This window comes from Nematolebias whitei, chromosome 7, assembly GCF_014905685.2.
Source record: "Nematolebias whitei isolate Nwh7 chromosome 7, NemWhi1, whole genome shotgun sequence".
NCBI lineage: Eukaryota > Metazoa > Chordata > Actinopteri > Cyprinodontiformes > Rivulidae > Nematolebias > Nematolebias whitei.
This window is the reverse complement of record NC_056504.1, coordinates 17,343,674-17,364,742: the sequence shown is the minus strand read 5'-3', so window position 1 is coordinate 17,364,742 and position 21,069 is coordinate 17,343,674. Positions and strand designations below refer to the sequence as shown.

The 21,069-nt window shown below is 42.6% G+C and overlaps 1 protein-coding gene across 1 annotated transcript; it reads left to right on the top strand.

Moving 5' to 3' along the window:
• The first annotated feature begins 1,688 nt into the window (after positions 1-1,688).
• On the top strand, positions 1,689-18,947 carry rybpb (RING1 and YY1 binding protein b). Its single transcript, XM_037678674.1, has 5 exons — positions 1,689-1,832; positions 2,427-2,552; positions 15,861-16,166; positions 16,247-16,345; positions 17,015-18,947. Exons 1-5 carry the CDS (start codon positions 1,807-1,809, stop codon positions 17,262-17,264), a joined length of 807 nt encoding a protein of 268 aa, XP_037534602.1. The 5' UTR covers positions 1,689-1,806; the 3' UTR covers positions 17,265-18,947.
• The last annotated feature ends 2,122 nt before the right edge of the window (positions 18,948-21,069 follow it).

Genomic DNA, 21,069 nt, shown 5'->3' with positions numbered 1-21,069 from the left:
AAACTAAATTCAAAGTGTACGAGGCCAAATGATCTGTAAATACTTTGAAATTAAAGTGTTTCTCTTGCTGATCTGGAGAGGCAGTGCTGATGGATTTATGTAAAGCTGTTATTCCTGAAGCATGCTCAATAATCCAGGGAGAAAAATCTAACAAGGTTGAGTCAGGTCCTCTGGACGGATTCTTCTTTGTTGAAACGTTTTGTCCTTCATACAAAAGACCCTCAGTCTGAGACACTGCAACCAACTCAGTCTTCAATATCACCTTCGCATAGCAGACCAACCAGAACTAGCTGTTCACATTCTTCAGACTATCAGCTTAACAATAGATGTTAGCACCTGATGGCCGCTTGCTATTCACGGGGGGCTGAGTGATACTAGCAGTAACAGCATTGTAAGAGGGTGATACCGTAGTTGAACACGGAGGCCTCCGCCCCTGTTCAATTGTTTTCCTCGCTCAAACTGGTTGATCTACTATTATAAAACTGAGTTTGTTACAGTGTCTCAGACTGAAGAAGCCTTTTTGGATCAAAGACACAATGTTTCAACAAAGAAGAATCGGTCCAGAGGACCTGACTCAACCTTGTTAGATAAAGCTGTTATTATTGTGGCTCAATGGCAAAAGTAAGAAAGGGCAAAAATGTTTCTGACTGCATCTGTAGATGTGTGAGTTTGTGTGTCTGGCTGTTACTGAATTATCTCATGAACCACAGGACAAATTTTAACCAAACTTGAGGAATGAAATCACTGAAAGTACATCTACAACTAACATTTGGAGTCAAGCTCTTTCAAGACAGCTGCCATAGTCAATTGACCTTAGTCAACACAGAAATGACTGTGAGTCAGTCAGTTTTACAGATATTGAGCTAAAATGTGCTGTGATAGTAGAGAGCCATTCACAACACACACTCTGAGCATGACATAATAATAATAAAGTGCTATGTGTTGTCATCATTGTATGTTCCCATACAAAGACAAAATTGTCTCTCTGCATTTAACCCATCGCACCTGGGATACACCCAGGTGGAGCAGTGGGCAGCTATGTAGGTGACTGGGGAGCAATTCAGGATTGGGTGTCCTGCTCAGAGACATCACGAGATGTGCAATGACTGGGGATTGAACCCGGGTTGGCTGCCCTGCCCCTACACCATCTTGGCCCCAATCATTACATGCTTTACAGAGTTTGCCCAAAATGTGTAAAACTTTCTGATTTCTCATCTCGGTCTTAAACTCTGCCATGAAAGGCAGAGGATGATATGCATTCCTTCAAGGTAAGCTAGGGCTTTAATATTTGAACTATTAAGGTGGAAAATAATTATCCCGAGGACTCATTTCAGTCTGTGAGAGGCTGCAATGACATATTAGTACTTTTGACAAAACTTTATCATATAGTTGCTTTCGTGCCTGAGAATAATTAACATTAATATTTGTTTTTCCATTTTTCAGACTTTCAAACCACTTGTAATGTGTTCTGAAAGTCCTGCAAACACTTTAGTTTCGTCAGTGGCAGTGTGTAGGAGTATCTGAATGGTAACTCTGCAGTGTGCAGGCTTTGAGCTGTCAAATATCTTCACTTATTAAAATCTCTACTAAACATCCAGCCAGACTTTTAAACCTCTCCGGCCGCTGATTGGTCAGTCCGCGGTCACGTGACAAAGTGCAGTCGCTGTGCCGTGCCTCGAGCTAGCGCTGAGTGGAGCCTGTCTGCCAACAGCTTCAGCAGCGGCTCTATCTGGATCCTACTTCACTCACTGACAATTAAAGGAGGCCCCCCCTTTTTCTTCTCATTTTCGAGGATTATCCTTCACCATGGGCGACAAAAAGAGCCCTACCAGGTAAGGCGACCGTCCGCCGTCGATTCGGCCTCTGTTGGTTTTGTTTCGGGATCGAGATTCGGATGCGTTTCTCTCGCGCAGAGCTCGTTTCTCCTGTTTTCACTTGGTATGCCACAGCTAGCTAGAATAGTGCAGTCACTATGGCGGCTTCTCGCTCCCTACTACCCAGTCACTTCACCAGACAAAGAGAAATGTTTCCGAGGAGACGCCTGCCAGTCCTTCTAACGCTCCTCCGGTTCGACGAGACCTTCTGATGGGTCAATGTCGAAATGGGCTTTGTTTGATACTGGTTTCGTCAGTCGACCTACTGAGCGTCGGTACCAGTTTTTTTTAGCAGCGCTTCCCTGCCTGCTGTTAGCCTAGCTGGCGATACAATCGGACGGTGTGGACAGTCGCCCGCCTCGCCACCAGCCGAACTGGAGCGGGGTTCGAACCGTCAAATGTTAATGACAACCCGCCATGCTTTGTGCTGCCTTCAGCGGCTCGCGCGTGAAGCGACGGGCAGCGTGCGCCGCCGTCTCCCGTGTTGTTAATTAACGAAACGTGTCGGTGGTATTTCTTAACAGAACTTGTCATTTTGTGTCGTTTCGTAAGGCCGAAAAGACAAGCCAAACAGAGCGTCGACGACGGCTACTGGGACTGTAGCGTGTGCACCTACAGGAACACCGCCGAGGCGTTCAAATGCAGCATCTGCGATGTGAGGAAGGGCACATCCACAAGGTAACAGCTCCTCTCTCTCCTCTGTGCTCCTGCAGCAGCCCTGCATTCACGATGACAACTTTGATGACCACACTGTTTGTGTCCGTGCGGATGAGGACTTGTTGATTGTGAATCTTGCACATTCTCTGTGGATGATCGCACACCTCGTTTTGCTTCTTTTTTTTCCTGCATCAGTCTAGGTAGGCTGTCCGCTTCTCTTGGCAAAGAGGGGTGGGGTGGTGGTGAGGGGGGAACCATACTTTATGGTTGTTGCAAGGCTTCAGTGCATCTACAGCATCACCAAGACGCAGATTTTTCCCTTTCAGACAGTGAGAGTGAACGCATGCCACCTACCTGTAGGATTTCAGAGGATGTTTAATGGAAGTGTCAGCCAGATTGATGAGACATAAGGGAGTAATCGGGTTGCATGTTTGAACGGCTTTTCTTTCTCATCAGGTTGAAGGGACTCGTTGCAAACTAAAAAAATCCAACATAAATAGGTTATCCTGGTCTTTATCAAACGGTGCAGTTTGTAAGGGTTTAATCCAGCAGTTTTCCCAAAAGGTTAACGTGTAATTCTAAAATGAAGGTGCACGCTAATGGTAAACAAAGCGCTCAGCTGAATCCACTGAAAACCACGTGGAAGCTTGAATCACGCCATTGACCTACATTAGGTAGGTAGGTAGTAGGTAAACAAATATGGTGGAATCAGGCGAGCGTAGGATCAGGGAGAAGATGTTGAAATGAGTGAATCTGCAGCCAAACGCAGAAATAAGAGAACTAGAACCACTGAACTGCTCCTCACTGTTGCCGACCTATTTTCAGTCACTTCAGCTGTTTCTAAAGGTAAACAAACACGTTGTAGCTGGCGTCAGGTTACAAGTTCTGCTTGCAGAATTTTATTGTAAATACAAGACCATCAATATGAGTAAAAATTGGGTTTCTTACAGTTTTATTTTTAAACGGTCTTCATAGCATTGCAGTGGTCACCTATAAACCTCCACCTGACATGACATTAACATTTATCTGTTTTATAGTTTTCTAAAAACTTGACTCATTCCCAGAGCTGTGTGGTGGTTCCCCTGCTGTTTATACTCAGATCCATCCCCAATTGATCACATCGTTGATGGTAACTGTGTTGTGTGTCCCCAGGCATTTCCCCTCAGGTTAATTCAGAGTAAGTTTTGTGATGTCAGCACAGGCTTTTGTCTTATGGGAAACAAAGATGAAACCGTCGTATAATCTGATGGGATTCCCTTTCAGTTTTATATTCTGTGACGACGCCTCCCTCTGTTCTGAGGAATGGTTTTGATGACGAAGTTGCTTGTGCTACAGTTTTCTCACTTCATTTGTTGCACAATGAGACGGAGAGAGACCAATGAGTCATTTGTGGCTTTGTCAACAAGTCCCTTGAACTCTAACCTTTTTTTAGTTGTGGTTTTTACAATAAGTGGCTCGACGTAGAACCCCCAGCAACACCGCACACTGGAGCGCAACGCTGCTTTACGGAGAATCCAAAAGCTCAAGTTCAACCTTATTTGTAAGGCTCTCCCCTCCCCCATGATTTTTTCCCAGCAGTATGTAGCTTAAGACCACAGCTGACAGCGTTGACTGAGCTGGCTGCAGAGAAGCAGGATGCAGAAACAATCATGTCATGGCAATCCTGTCCGTGCGCTCTAGCAACAGGCTGGTTGCCTCTTTTTTAGCGTATGGGGAGCACATGACATCACTGGAGTGTCTTTCACTAATTCCTGTTTGATCTGAATTGTTAATGTTTGATTAATGCAGTTGTGTCATTGTGGAGCTGTCTTATTTTAATGAGGACTAATTAGCCATCTTTTCCTCGTTGTTTGATGTATTCCAGCAACATGCTCCTAGCTCAATGATTCACACTTCGAGGCTTTGTGTGGATATTTGTCTTGGTCCTTTTATCTGTGGCTCTGCAGTGATTGTGGGTTTATGCATGAGGCTCCATGTTTGCTGATCGAACATCAGTAGGATCAAATTTTAGGTCCATTTTCTTTAGATAATTGGTTTTTGCTGCTGTGATTATGCGCTCTGCTGGTGAGGATGTTCACATGCTTCTACCATGACTGGCAAAAGTAGATATCTGGTTGAAATGAAGAAGTCACATCCTGATCTGAAGTCACTGTTGGTATTTTAAAAAGAGAGCTGCAGATGAAGCTGCATCCCAGTCCAGCCTGCTGGTCCAACAGGTAGCAGGTTTCACATGCCCATACAGTGAAGTGCTCACTCACTATCTTTTGAGTCAGAGACAGCTAATCTGTCCTTTAGTCAAACTGAATATCAGGTCAATATTTCCATCGCTGCACTCATTAAAGTCATTAAAACTGCATCTGTTTTTTCAAATGGCAATGAGGATTACAAAGCTGACATGATTCATGGTATTAACAGATAGTATTTGCACTCTGTGGCTGGAATCACACCTTCCCCCCCTGCCAGCAGTGGATAAACTGGATACCTGGCAGTTATGCAGCTCCGATTTGTGCTAATGAAGGCAAGAATGTGTGTTAACAAGAGCAGAACTCTGGCAGTGGCATCAGCATGCAGAGAGAGGCCCCGCGCTCTCAACGCACCTGTTGACCCAGTCCAGCTCGCTGATGAAACGTGATCCCCAAGTAAGCTTCGTCTAGCCTTCTTCTGGACCCTTAAACAAGAGTACACGGGGCTTTTTTTCACCTGACCTCACTGCTAATCTACAAGTCCGAGCAGTCCAAGTGTTCAGCCTCTGCTTTCAGTGGTAAAAGGAGAAGGGCTCACATTAGTGTCCTCTGTGAGGGGGAGGAAGAGGAGGGGAGCTATCATATTTAAATGTTTCTGCCGTCTAAACCTGCCGTCTGTGTGACAGTGTGTTGTTCCTCGTGGGTTTGCTTTGCGACACTGTTTGGAATGCACCTCTGGCAGCCCCCGGGCCAGAGAGAAACCATTAGGAGAACTGTAAAGTTGATTGATGGCAGGGATCACAGGAAGTCTGGGGGTACCTCCGTCTTTGACTGCCAAGCTGTCATCTGCACCCTGGTGCTCTGTTGTTACCTGTTTCAGTGAGATTTCATCTTTGCTTTGTTTTAAACAGAATGAATGGGTTCTTCCATATTAAAGAAACCGTGCTCTGACTTGAAAAGTACTTCCATCCATCCATCCATTTTCTTTACCTGCTTATTCCATTTTGGGTCACGGGGGTCGCCGGTGCCCATGTCCAGCAATCACTGTGCGAGAGGCGGGGGACACCCTGGACAGGTCTCTAGTCCATCACAGGGACACACAGAGACAAACAACCATTCACTCTCTCTCTCACACCTAGAGACAATTTAGAGTTACCAATCAGTCTAACATGATGGGGGAGTGGTGGCGCAGAGGTTAGAGAAGGTGTGCCTGTGATCGGAAGATCGCCGGTTCAACTCCCTGGAGCAACAACATTAAATGTGGGTGGGAAAGGGGAAAGACCCACACCTGTCTCCACCCTCATTTGCCCCACTATGGGCCCTTGAGCGAGGCCCTTAACCCCCACCATCTGCTCCTCTGGGTGCTCTAGATGGCAGCTCTCTGCTCCACACACAGGGCTGTGGTAGCTTGGTGGACTGTGGTTTTGTCAGGAAAGACATCTAACGTAAAACCAATCGACAAGTCTTCGTGCAAGTTCCCTGTGGTGACCCCTGAAGAAGGGAGCAGCTGAAAGAAGAAGAAATTCAAACTAGCATGTATGTTTTTAGTCTGTTGGAGGAAATCGGTGTACCTGGAGAAAACCCCCACATTAACGGAGAGAACATGCAAACTCCACCCAGAAAGGTCTCCGGCCGGTATTTGAACCAGCAACCTGCTTGCTGAGAGGCGGCAGCTCTACCAACTGCACCACCGTGCCACACTATTCTTTTTAGCAGACAGCAACAAGAAATACAAATCATTATTTTCTGAAGAACTCACTAAAGCGTTTTATGAAAACAAAAAAATATAAATGTTGTTAGTAAAATTTAAACCACATTTAACTGAATTCCTCAAAGCCAGATAATGTAATCTGAGCTTTCTATATACTTTTTGTTGGACCCAGATTTGCTCTGCAGGTCTTGACCCAAGCTCCAACTGGAGCCGCAGAATAAATCAGTACACAGAAGAAGACGACGGCAATCTGTCAAAGTACAAAGTTGTAAAAACTGCTTTCTGCTCGACATATTATCAATTTATTATAAGCTGCCTTGTTTGTCAGCTGTTCCGCTCTGTGAAATACTGGGTCAACCAGAACCGTGCTTGTTTACTGGGACAAGCATGTAGTCTAATTTAATAACTCAGTCAAGTCGTGACTGTGGCTTAAATTAACTTTGCTCGAAACATACTGACAAAGTCCAGATTGCCTCATAAGATAAAACCAAACTGAAGAAATGTGATCTGCAGTACAACAGAAATTTTTATTATGATTCATACTTTTATATGACTCATGAGGTCTGTGGAGGCCAGCGCTTACCGTCTTTATATCAGCGAGCTGTGCATGGAAGTCTGTTGTTGTCAGTCCCCTGTAATGTTTCCACATGGATTTAAAGACTTCCTGTTCCCTGTGGTGTTCATATGTAGGTCACCTGTTGTCTCACCTTGTTTGTCCACAACTTTCAAGATGTAAACACACGTCGCCTTTAGCCTGTGGCCTTCTGATCAGACCAGACCAGAAACCTTTACCAACTGAACCAGACTGGATACGTTGGGTCATAGTTGAATATTTGGTTAACAAAGCAGGAGCACATATGTTTATTCTTCTATTGAGGCAGAAAATTTATAGGAAAACATAAGTGCAGCAAGTGTGTGTGTGTGTGTGCTTGTGTGTGTGTGTGTGCTTGCCTGTCATTTACAATGATGGAATAGAGTCATTATAATCCGTGGATTCTACCACTGTCACATTAAGGCAAATTGTCTGGGATAATGGAATTACATAAGAAGGACATGCTGGTGCTCAATTTATATCCGCCCTCCCTCGCCCGCCCGCCGTGCAGACAGCAAGCCCCCCCACGCAGAGGAAACTGCTTTTGCTTATCCAGCATTATCAGCATCTGCACTAAAGTCCCGAGCACGAGCGGGTAGCCCTAATCTTCACGTGTTAATTGCCGGCTTTAAAACTTCTTAATTACTTCATGGGATTTGGCAGTGTGTGAGTGATTAAATACAATAGGCAATTTGGCAATCTGACAAAACAAGAGAAATGTAAAGAGGCTGTTGAATTAGGGCTCCTCCCATTTAGGGGGAAAAATGGGGGAAGCAAATGAGTGTGACAGAGATGGAGAGTGACGTCGCTGGAAAACACAGAAGGAGCTTGAGAACAATGAGGGGTGGGGGTGGGGGGTGCAAGGAAGTTTTTAAATGTAGAGTTGAAGTGATTGGTACAGAGAAGAGAGCAACAGAAGACAAAAGTGGAAACAAGATGGTAAAGAAACAGTGGAAAGTTTTTTTTTTTTTTTTTAAAGACCGTACACAACCAAGAGTCTCGGAGTGGAGCACATCACCCCGGGGCGAACAACTGGACAGATTCTTATTTTTCCAACAGCACCACCAGGAAAAAAACAACACTGTTATTTGCTTCTTGTGGACTAAATACAAAAAATCAAGAATATTTATTTAGTTTACTAATACTGCTTTTTTTGTTTACTCTATTCAAGGCCATTACTCAGGATTAGGTGTGGGCCAATAACTGGTTTAAACAAAACCAGACAGTGGTTTTGGTTGTTTTCTTTCCTTCCTTTTTGCTCATAACTCATTTAGCAGAGGAGGCAACTCTGTTTTGAAATAAACATTTTTAACAAGCTCCAAGAGGTAGCAAGTGAAATATATACAACCTGTTGCAGAGGCTAATATTCATCTAATTAATTAATCAACATCTGCTTGTTTCTGTTTCACTTTACAAATAGCAGAGCAGCAGAGAGTACGAGTGTGCACAGTAAAGTCAAATGTAAATAAAGCAGTGTGACACTGGTGTTTTAGCTGACACTATATGTAAATAAAATCAGAATTGTTGATTTTTTTCTCAACACTTGTGATTCAGTTAAAAATGACCCTTACACCCATCCATTATCTTTACCTGCTTCTTCCTTTTCGGGTCACGGGTGTCACTGGTGCTCATCCTTACATTTAAATATTAATTTAAACTCATTTTATAAGTAATAAAAGTGATCGCATATTGGTTTTTGAAGTCTGCCCTGACTGCAGGAAAAATCAGACAGATTTTTTTTTTAAATTGACTACAAGTACATTGTTTTTTCAGTCTCACTAGATATATCAATGCAATAAAATATTTATGAATAAGTTCTTTTTTACTTAGTCTTATTGCACAGTTAAACATGTGAAATATTCATGTTCAAGTATTTTGTGATGATATTCTGGCAGCAAAAGTAATAGACTTAGACGGTGATGGGGCTAAAAGGGCAACGGATGCAGGGAAGAAGACAGAAGGAACAATAACTGTGATTCGGTGGAGAGGAGGAGAAAATGAGTGATGCTGAGCAGTATGACGGCTGCTGTATGTTCATATGAGCCTCGTGCTTTCACAGCTCTGTCAGTCACCACGCCAGTCACTTCTCAGCCTGAAAGGTCAGCTCAGGCAATGGTTTGTCTGTGTGAGGATGGAGGGTCTTTTACGCATAAGCAGACACAAAGACAGACATTTCCTTCATCACAAATCATCTATTACAGACATCTTCTCTTCCCCTCACATCTGTCTTTCTGAAAACACACAAACCAGACAGCTCAGTCACTTTTTTTTTTTACACAGTGTGAAACGTTCGGCCGTTCGTTTACAGACAACAGCCTCACTCTCTCTGAAACTGAAGGTTTCTGAGTCCAGGTCTCAGAGTGGAGATTTTCGGGGGAACCCCTACAGAGATGTGAAATTCTCCGCAAGTGTCAAGTGGCACATGCGCACTCCAGGCGGCTGCAGTCCACTGTTTTTCTGCTCTAACAACAGTTATAATAAACTGTAGAGAGCAGAATGTTTTTGTGCTGCTCACCTTTTTTCAACATGTAGGAACAAAACTAATAAAATCCAGGCTTCAAAGAGACGTTACTGTATTCACCAGTTTGGACATAACTCATGCAGACGCTGCATGCACTATGAATGCAGCTGAGCCCGGCATCAGGGTTGCCAGATAAATTTTAAATGTCTTATTTACCTCCTCCTTTTCTGTGCACATGTTCAACAAACGCAACACACAGCTCATCTTAGAATATCTTTACTCAGCACATATGACATTTTAGGTCAAAATACTATCATTTTAAAGTGACTGTACTATAGTTCATAATTTCTTATCTGGCAACCCAGCTGACTTGAAAGTTATAGCGTTTTCGTTTAAACCCGCTTGTTTTTGTTTATTGCTAGCCTTGGTCATTTTAAAAGTAGGTCCATGCTGAAAAAGTGTGGGCACCCCTGCTCCAAATACTTAGATTTCATTGTTTCTTTTCATTAATCTTTTTAGTACTCATAAAAATAATTGAACCACATGGGTTATTACAAATTCAGTGGAAAATAAAAAAAAAGAAAAATGCTTTAACGTTGAGTTTATATTTTTTGTAAAATAACCAAGTAAAATTTAGATTTCAGCTGCCAGAAACTACAAAATAAACAAGTAGCTCTCCAGGAAGTATAGACTTTCTTGCTGTGGACTTACCATAAGTTGCCACAACACTCTTGATTCATTTATTCGACAGTGAAAACGATGGCATTTCTGGTTTCTTTTTAAACACAAGAGGTGAGTGGTGACGGTAAAATTAAGCTTTTAAAATCCTGACTGGAAGGGGCAGATGAAGTGGAGAGTTTTGATGCCTCTGGGCAGTGGGAACGATTGCAAAGAGCTTATTGCCCGAGGCAGCTCTCATCCGTCTGCCTCCAGCGCTCTCACACTTCCCCTCTCACGGCTGGAAGTGACGGCGCTGCTCCTGTGACCTCTCTTGACTTAAAGAGCTTCACAGTGGGATTGAAGGTCAATTTTCACCTTTTATCCAATAAATGTGTGACAAAACTTTTGGGTTTTTAAAAAACGTTTGGAGGTATATCAGAAGTTGTGATTGTTATGGCCCAGATGAGCTCCTGTAAATGAGTCCTCGAGGTGCAATGGGATTCACCTGTCTAAATAAAGGTTGAATGAGCTGGTTTTATGTCTTTTTGTGCTTTGAGGAAAAGTTTTAGACTTTAATTAACAACAGCAAAAAAATGTAATGTGTTGATCAACTCCTCCACACAGAAAGACCGCAGCTGAGTTTTGAACTTGCAACTCCTCACTGTGAGGAGACCGGTCTAACTACTGCTCCGCCGTCCTGCCTCTCCAGCTGAGTAGTTGGTAAATAAAATCAAAGCAGCGCAGGCAGCTCTGCGATCTGCTCCATCATCCTCAATTCTGTTAGGGGGGAGGGGAACGTATCGTGTGTTTCTACATATTGGCTGAGGCGTAAAGCAAGTGTTGACACAGATGAATGCTTGTTGATCGTCAGTTAGATTGTTGCCAGCGCGTCGCAGGGAGCTGCTGTGATCAAATCTAAGGCCCTGAGGCATTCTCACACTCCAGATCTGAGACGTGCTCCAGGCCGAGGCTCCGATGTGGTCTCCAACCAGGTCATCACGAGCGATGTTCCTGCACAGGTCTGTGTGTTTTTAAATGATTCAGGGGCAGACTGGGTTCTGCAGCGTAGCACTGATTTCTGAATGAGATGAGAGTGTCTTTAAATTGTTTTTTTATAGGCCGTGCTTGGGTGGAGAACATTGTTGTCTCGTCCTCACTCAGCTGTCTGCTGCTGCATTCAGCCAGGCAGGAAATAACTGCTTGTCCTCCACATACTTCAAAATAAAAGAGCCATGTTAATGAGGACTTCCCTTCATAATCTATATACATGTATATATCTGTATCTATCTATGTATATCTTGATTACTGTGTCGCTCTGTGAAGCACTCTAGCTCGTTGCTTTTGGCCTCCATGCCAAGGATTCCCTCTGAAACAGTAGCTTCGGCTTTTGGCAGCAGAAGCAGCAGCTGTCTCAGGCAGAGAGGAGCGATCGAACCATGGGTGTCAGTCTGACTGAATTAGGAGCTTTTAAGCAAGATGATGGTTATTTTGGGGTGCCCCGTGGAGGGAGTCTACCCGCTCCTCCCTCCCCAGATGGTGGAATTTAGGGGTAAGCACTGAAGGAGCTGTCAATCATGGCCTATTGTTATGAAGAGGGGGAGGTAAATATGTTGTAAGCCCTCACAGTGGGGAATGATTCAACAGCAGGATTTACACACGTCTCTCTCTCTCTCACTCACTCACTCACCCATTCACACACACACATGCGTGTGCGCACACATGCACATACACACACCAGGATTATTTTGGCCACAGTATGAGGTTGGAGCAATTTCTGCAATTGTACTCCAGGCTGGTCCTGCTCCCATGATCATTTCCAGCACTTCTCATGCTCAGAAAGGTTGAGATTATTTGATTTGGGTGTGTGAAAAATATTTCTGCTGCAGCACAAGTCTTAGCTAAATTGTAATTTAATTAATTCATACTTTGCTCATCAGTGCAGGATTATTATGAATGAACTGCTATTTATAGAAGAACATATTTTTAACGGGACATCAGCCATGTTTATTCAGTATCCCACAAAGGCGTTAAAGGCTTACATTGTTGTGAAAATCCATCATATTTGACCCGTTAATAAACATCAGTGGGTTTCTTATGGCAGATGCAACTCGAGGCTGACTCAGCTCTGAATCACAGCTGAAGTAGCATCACTGCCTCGGCTGCCGACACAAATCTTCGGCTCTGACTGGAGCTGCAAAAGTGAATCAGTGGATAAATCACTCCCTCACTCCCCACATACACACTTTGTGGGTGTATGAGGATATGTTATCACTGTAGCTCTGACAGTGTCTTTTGAATGTAGGTCAAGTTAAATACTGTATTCATAGTATTTACCCTCTAAACATGTGTTAAGTACTTTGTAATTGTTCAGATTGCTTGTAGATAATGCAGGGCCTCCTGAATTCTTCCTGTTGTGCATAGACAGCATTGTGCCAATAAACAGGTAAAAGTAACGAAACAACTAGAGATGCTCCAAGTTCAGTTTTTTTTTTTTGGCTGATACCAATTTTTATTATTATACGCCAGTCCGTGTTTCAATTATTTTGGTATAGTATAGGTGTTGCATCAATAATATGTGAAGGGGACGTGTCCCTCTCACATAATTTTTTTATATAAACTGCTGCTAGTGCAACATAGAGGCTTTGCTATAGCATATTCACTGACTGCAAATATAAGTCAGATTTTTGAGTATTGATGGTGGATCACTGATCAATTTAAAACCGTCTGGTACTGATTCCTCTGCAGCTTTAAAAAACAAAACAACGTAGTTTGTGGAGTTTATGTGAGTTTACAAATGGTATTAGTTTATATGTAACAACTAGCTAAGACAGAGAATATGACCCATCTATTTTGTTATTTATTTAGCACATTTGTCACATTTACACATTATATAGTTCTGCCACTACAGCTTAAGATGTTTCAAGCTCATGCTGTATGATGATGCATCATTCTTCAAATCACAAAAGTTAGTGAATGAAAACCTGTAATAATCCACACGGGAAACATTACTCTGAGCTGAAAATTCAATCTGGATGTGTTTGATGGGGAAAGGTGAGGGATTTATAAACATGGGGATAGAATATTTCACACCCACATCAATTCTCACCCACTGAACACCTCCCGTGGGTGCTTCACACAGGGCCAACAGGTGGATAAACCCCAGGCTCCAGCTTCTAATGGATCAACAACAGCAAGGCTCATCAGGATGCGCTGCTGATGGTGTATTGATTGGAGTGTAGTGTAAGCGTTACAACATGATACTCTATTATACCCCAATTGATTGCCTTCTGATTGGCTGCTTGTCCCCTCCTCCTTCTCAAGGAGAGCCATTTCTCTGTGTAACAGTGTACTGCAGGAGGAGATTAAATAAGTTTTATTTACTGCTAAGAAAATATTTGTACAAGAAGCTGAAGGGTAAAGAGAAGACAGACAAATGCTGACATTAGATGTGCGAGGCTACCAAAAAGGAGCAGCTACACTGGTTTATCTTGAGAGTTTTGTCCAGAACAGAAAGATTTATTTAATTTAAGAACTTTCTTCTTGACCATAAAGTGTTTGCACTCCTGTTCACTTTGCATATGCAGAAATATTTCCACTGTCGACTATGTCAACTATGTTTACTTCATTTATTCACTATTTTTATGATAAATCAAAACACCAAATTTTGCTCCCAAAATTGTAAGTTTAAAGTCTCAACTCCACTTATAGGATAAATACATAAAACTTATCTTATTTGTTTATAAAAAGTAAATAAAAACAATATACTTAGCATATTTTAAGACACTTTTGTGAAGAACTGCAGCAAATTGGTGAAAAATTGTTCTTTTGCAGGATTTAAGTCACACGACTGCCTATCTCAGAAAGAGACAGAAATATGACAGTTATTTAAAATGCATTAATTAAACTGTAACGTTATGAAATGTTCTTTGAGCTTAGCGTACACTTATCATATACAAATTATACTTAATCATGTTTTATGCAACACTTGTCTGATTTAAATGTTCTTTAGCTGTTAACAGGCAGAAGTAAATTGTGTGATAAGCTGCATGAAGCCTGCCTGTTGAAACGCCAGGTGTTGTGTTGAGATGTTTCCACATCAACATCTGTTCACAACGACCAGCAACACAATCATGAGCTCAGATTCTGGTCTGAAAGTTTCTTCAAACATTTGTTCTCTGAAAAATGTAGCAGAAAGACGACCAGTCTGACTTGACACAGAGCAGTTAGCATCTTCAAGCAACAAAGTGTTTGTTTTGGTTTAGTTTTCTGCTGCTGGCTCTTTACAGATCCTGTATGCGTCTCCTGTGGAAATTTCATCATACAATATACTTTTTTCTTTGTCAAGCACTGGTAGCTTGAAGTACTCAAATACTTGAATGGCTTTGGCCTTTGAAAATGAATTGTGTTGATTTTTGACAAATGTTTGTGGCAGCCCTACTACTATTAGTTTTGTAAAGTTTGTTTATGCTTTTATAAATTTCCTGATAGGATCCCCTCAGCCTGAGGTGAGTGGACATGTTTGCACTGCCATGTTTCAGGTTTATGTAAATGGTAAATGGACTGTACTTGTATAGCATCTTTTTATCTCATCAAGATACTCGAAGCACTTTACACTACAATCTGTGTCCTCATTTATCCATTCATACAGCACCCTACTAGATCTCTACAAAGCTAAGTGAACAAATCACTCTAAAGAGACTAATCAGAGCTTTAGATCACATTCATACACTGATGGGACACGCATCAGAGGCAGTGAGGGGTTCAGTGTCTTGCCCAGGGACACTTCGGCATGTGACTACTGTGGGGTTCGAACCCCCAACTCTTGCATTAGAGGACGACTGCTCTAACCACTCAGCCACAGCCGCCCATGTTTATGTTTGTGTAAATGTACAAAATGTTTACTCGTCACTGTACATTGCCAGTTGCTGGTTGCTGGTTGCAGTTTAGTCTGTGCAGTCATCCTTCCCGTGAGGTTTCTCATAGCCATCTGGTGTGTGTTGCAGGTGTGTGATGGCTCAGACACCCAGACTTGGAGTTGTCTTTTAGCCTCTTAGCTTAAGGTTTTGCTCACCTGCAGAGCTGATAGGGGTTCAAACAGAAGACTTGGGATTCAAAAAGCGTTCAATACAAAAACAACTGGACTTTATTTGTAACAGAAGACGTTTCGCTCCTCATCCGAGGAGCTTTCTCAATTCAAAGAGCAGAGAGTGAGAGATACAGGTTATAAGGCTGAGTGAGATAAGACACACACACACACACATAAGACACACACACACACATATATGTATATTGGCAGTTCACACCTAAAACAGTAGGTTTGGGATTGTTTAGGTGTGCGTGTTTAAGGGCTCTGTGGTTGCTCGAAAGCAACACAACGTTTGACTGAATCTCAGTCTGTGACAAATAAGGCCAATCCTGCTGTAATCAGATTAAAGACCTAAGCGACATGCTGCAAATGTTCCACCTTCTGATCCTGTGCATTCATTTTACTACAGCCATGATGTTCTGAGATCAGCCTCCATAACCGGGGGTACTCTGCCAGGAAACAGCTGTTCAAACCCACCTTTGTGTCAGCTGGGACCAGAAATTATTTTCCCTTTCTGGTGTTTGAATTCAGCCACCTTTGTTTGCTTCAGTGTTACTGTGTTGATGCATGGCGAGACTCAGCCCACCATTTCACTACAAGAATGATCCATGTTTGTTTCTTGGGTCTCCTCCTCAGGAAGCCCAGGATAAACTCCCAGCTGGTTGCCCAGCAGGTGGCTCAGCAGTACCCGATGCCTCCCCCTCCCAAGAAGGACAGGAGAGAGAGGAGCGAGCGCCCAGAGAAGGAGCGCCTGCTCGTTGAAGGAGAGCCGGCCAGTGGAGAGGGACGCCCTGAGGTAGAGCGTCCAGAAAGAGTGATGCTGGAGGGAGACACCCCCGAGAAGGACAAGAGTGACAACGAGCAAGCCGTCCAAGACAAACCCGACAAAGAGAAGGACATCAGTCCAGCTGTTACGAAGAAGCCAAGCAGCAAAAAAAACAGGTTGGTCCCAGAATCGGGCTCTGACTGGTGTCTAGATGTTTGCTGTGCTGCTCTGAATCCTCACCTGTGTTTTCTTCCAGACCCAAGTCAGACAACCATCAGAGTCCACCCAGTGACAAACAGAGCATACAGTCTGGGAAGTCAGCAACCAAGACCAACAAGAACTCTCACAATTCCAGGTGTGTAAGAACTTTTTGTTGTTCTTAAGGGTGCATGATATTATCTGCATGATATCTGTATCGGTCAATATTAGTGATAAAGTTAAATATCGACTATCAGCTATTCCATCAAAATAACTCAACGATATAAAAGGCACTTTTTTTATATATATATATATTATATTTATGTAGTGTTGCATCATTTTCAGCCCCCTTTTTGGCATCTGCATTTGTTAGCAGCTCAAATTGACAAAGACCGTTCAGAATAATGTATTATATTAATTCCACAACAGAAAAAGCTATGTAGTCTGTAAGTAGGTCTAGGGAAAAATATCAGTATTGGTATTGGCCAAATAAGTTTTAACATATCAGCATATCGGATATCAGCCAAAAATCCAGTATCATGCATCCCTAGTTGTTTTGCTTTCCTTTGGTAAAGCTCATGGTGACAGTTGTTGTCAGGAAAACTCTTAAATCAGAAAGAATTGGGAACTCTCAAATGATTCCTGAATGATTTTTTACACCAAACCTCCATTTTCATTTTGATGCAGCTGCTCTGACTCTCACCTGATAAATTCAATGATTTAGTGTAAATGCTCCCACAATTCTGGAAGCCTCCCCCTTGCTGTTGCAGAAAGGCTTGTGTAGTTATTTTGACATTTACATTTGTTTTTTGTTTCCATCCCACAGGCCCAAACTGAAGAACATCGACCGGAGTACCGCCCAGCAGTTGGCCATCACCGTCGGGAACGTGACAGTGATCATAACGGACTTTAAGGAGAAGACCCGCTCCTCATCCACATCTTCGTCCACCATCACGTCCAGCGCGGGCTCCGAACAGCAGCACCAGAGCTCAGGCTCCGAGAGCATGGACAAGGGCTCGTCGCGCGCCTCCACCCCCAAAGGGGATCTCTCTGTGGGGCATGACGAATCATTCTGAGGACCCTTTTGTTCTCCCATCCTCCGTCCTCTTCCTGCTTCACTTCCCCTTCCCTTCATGTTTTTGAACACTATGGATCTCATATATGGGGGGGAAAAGAATACTTTCCCATGGCTGCCCCTCCCTCTATACCAAGATATCCCCTGAATGCCGAGAGGATCTGACTAAATGAGAGACCGTGCGAGGTGTCTTTCAGGAAAATGAACACCCTGCTTGGGGAACTTCCCTTGTAGTTCCCATGGTGACAAAGGCAAGAACAACTGGGCTACACAGAACATCCCCCTCTAACGGTAGCATCCAACACTTGTATGTATTGTTTTATATTTGTACGTGGATGTGAGGCCAAGTGGACTTTTTTTGTTTGTTGTTTTTGTAAAGAAGAACTCTCCGCTGGGCACAATAACCACCAACCGTCTGAGTAACTATTATTCCCCTTATTTATTACCTGTTGCACCAGTTGATATTTTCTTCCTTCTGTTTGTCCAAGCTTCGCGGTGTAGCTCTGCTGATCGTTCCTTCAGTGTCTTTAATGCATTGAAAATGTTAGGACAACACACACATACACGTACACACACACATGCACACACACACTGGTGCTAGATACACTGTGAAGCGGTTTTGCAGATCTGGGACTGCCCGTTGGCTCAATGTGACGAAGTGCAGATGAATCAAATTCTCCTTCACTTTTCTCAGCAACACTGTGGAGACCTCCAGCAGGTCCTCCTGTTTTTCTGTCTGGTCGGCGCTCATCAGAGGAACCAGCCTTGATGGCTCAGACGCTTGGGTTGACTTTGATTTCTCACGCTTTAGCAGGTTGTACAGTATCCTGCGTTCTTTACTGTACAGTGTAGGCTGTTGTGTAAAACACTAAAAGCTGTTGATAATTTTTATTTTTTACATTCCACGCTTCAGTGTTGAGTTTTCTGGCCGCAGGTAGAGCGTTCGACTCGGCTGTCGAGCCACAGTTTATTTAGTTTTTCGTGTGACTGAAGGATCCAGTTCCACTTGTTCACACCGATCAGTTCTGTGAAACGAACCCTGTAGAGTCCAAACGTTGTGAATCGTTTCACTTTTCATTTGTTGTGGTCCTGAAGACGACGTTGAATCTTCATCCTCCTCTCCACTGAAAACGCATGCAAGAAAATGAATAATTTACAAAGGCTGACAATTGGATTGTGACAATTGAAGACTCCTGATATTGAAGGCAAAAGAGTAAAGTACCTACGAGAATACAGCTGTCCTTTAAATTTTATAGCAGCAAGGCCTAACGTAAGGGTTTTAAGTAACTTTTACCTTAGACCAACAGAATTTCCTTTAACTGTATGAAACTGTATAAAGAATAAATGTGTATATGATATCTTAGTTTTATTTATTGAAGGACCAAAGGAGTTTCATAATGACAGAATACATAAACAGATGAATAACAATTTGAAATGCAAATTATCTAATGTGTGAGATGAATAACAGTTTAAATAAAGACTAATATAATCTCCATGTAGATGGTGTTCTTATTGTACACTCGCCAAGTCGTGCTGTGAGCGGAGTCCAAGGAAACACTTGGTGAAGGTGGTGGTGGTGGTGGGGGGTGTCTAAAACTAAAAGACAAACCTTCACACTGCTCAACTATCACAGGAACTACCCCCCAAAGAATCCCCGCTTCACCAACTGAACTGCTCCCAGAAAAACCAGAGCCACGTTCGGTGAGGCCAACCCCCCCCCCCCCCCCAGGATCCGAGGGGCAGGATTTAATCCATGTCTCACTTTCACACGTAGGGATGATAATGGTGTAAGCAACGCTTCAAGTCCAGGAGGGATTAGGATTATTTTCTGCCTTTGAACTGTGGTTAAATATACGTGTATGAATACACATATGAAATCATTGGCGTGGGGGGGGGGAAGACAATTTGAGTAGACTAACAACATGGGACTGCTGTGTGGGGGAGGGGGGGGGGGGGCCGAAAGTTGTGCCCAGTTTTCAGAGAGAATAAAACTGCAGTTTTGTCAGAACCGGGCCTGATAAGCCATCATCTCCTCCTGCTTTAGCTGTAACCACATCACACGACAAGAGAATCATTAAATTATTAACGGGTGGCCGTTTGCTGAAAATATGAATGATTGCCTGTAAATAGTTTTAAGCAAACACTATGAATAATGGAGCTGATTTTTCTGTTTTTTCTTTTGTTCCGCTTCCCTCCCGCGCAAGCAGTTCTGTTCTTGTGTGCGACCAGTAACCCTAATTTACTGTGTAAAGATGGTTACATACTTTAGCTTTGTCCAGAGACCCAAATATAGAATGCTTGTTTACTTACTGTATATCCTTAAACGTGAACTTCCAATTAAGTGTATTGCAAAAGTCATTTCTTCCTATAACGATGTCTTGTACAATGCTTTTAAAAGTTATTGCTCGGTTTCAAAAAAATATGACGAAAATTGTAGGGACAGTACAAAATTCCATTTTTTTTGTTTGTTCCAGTTTTAAGTTGTTTTTTCTTTTGTTTTTCTTCCTTATGGCTGACGTGTCCTTGTTTCCCCTTGTGAAATGGTCACTTTCTGTTCCCTGGTGTGGAAGTGAACGCAGCGTTTTCAGCAGATCACTGCGCCTCGTCTAACTAATGGTGTTCAACTAACATGTTTCCGGCATGTGCACGACTTTACGCTTATAGGCTAACCTGACCATTTCCCTCCGCTTCAAATAGAAATGTCTATTTATGAATTTTGCTTGTAGTTTTTCACAAATAAAACTGTCAAAGTTGTAATTTTGCTGCTCGCCTCGTGCGTCTCATTGACACTTTCACATCACACATGCTGTCCAGACACTTGAACTCTGTGGGGGGTCCACAGATCATGTTTCTTATTATTCACTGTGATGTTAGGGAGCCCTGACGGTGTAACGAAACGTGACGTGAGGGAGTCCTCACAGTGACAACAGCTGACCTCTGCCAGGACACACGGTTTATTTTACCGTCACTTTAAAATGGATTTCTGCATGAACATTATAAGAAAATAACATCTTACCTGTTAGAGATGGCTTTTTCAACAGAATTTGAAGGAAGGTTACAGGACTGGTGGGCTGATTTTCAATGCAGCTAAGAACAGTGGATTATCACCATCTTAAAACAACTTAAATCTTCAGACTTACTTAGTGTTTAATGCAAATTATATTTTATAAACCTTTACACGGCCTTGAGTTTCTCAATATATGACTATTTGCACAGAATTGTGTGATTTATTAGAGTAAATAGCCCTAACAGCAGATTGTAGAAACACTTAGAAGTCACATCAGACAGGATTTTTCTTAATAAAAAAAATTAGATTTAGTCAGAGTCAGAGTTACTTTATTGTCATTCGCACCTCATGTGGTACATGTGGTGGAGCGAAATTATGTACGCAGGGTCCCAGTTACATCCAACAATAAAATGTATAAGAAAAACAGTAATGACATCTAAGATATGAACTAAGAAAAACATCAACTAAATATACACTAAGCACTCATAACATAAAACATTGAACATCAGCACAAACATGAACATGAGTCTGTGAGCAGATGTGCACGCATGAACACATCAACATTGAAACAGATCAGCAGCAACATGAAACAGATCAGCAGCAACATGATATGGTTTTTCACAGTGATTATTCTAGTTAGAGATTCATGAGTCTGATTTAGCTGAAATTCACAGTGATGGTGTGAAAGGTTAAACAGTGTTTGAATAAGATGTTATAAAAGTTTTGAACATTGGAGCCATTGCATCAAAATATGGGTGAGAAAGGTGAAGCACCCACACTTGCCTCGTTTGCCCCCCCC

Excerpts from the sequence above, each read along its gene's own strand:
- rybpb (XM_037678674.1), top strand. The coding sequence starts at position 1,807 with ATGGGCGACAAAAAGAGCCCTACCAG. Across the intron at positions 2,553-15,860 it reads AGGAAGGGCACATCCACAAG|GAAGCCCAGGATAAACTCCC; the intron begins GTAACAGCTCCT and ends TCTCCTCCTCAG. Across the intron at positions 16,167-16,246 it reads CCAAGCAGCAAAAAAAACAG|ACCCAAGTCAGACAACCATC; the intron begins GTTGGTCCCAGA and ends GTTTTCTTCCAG.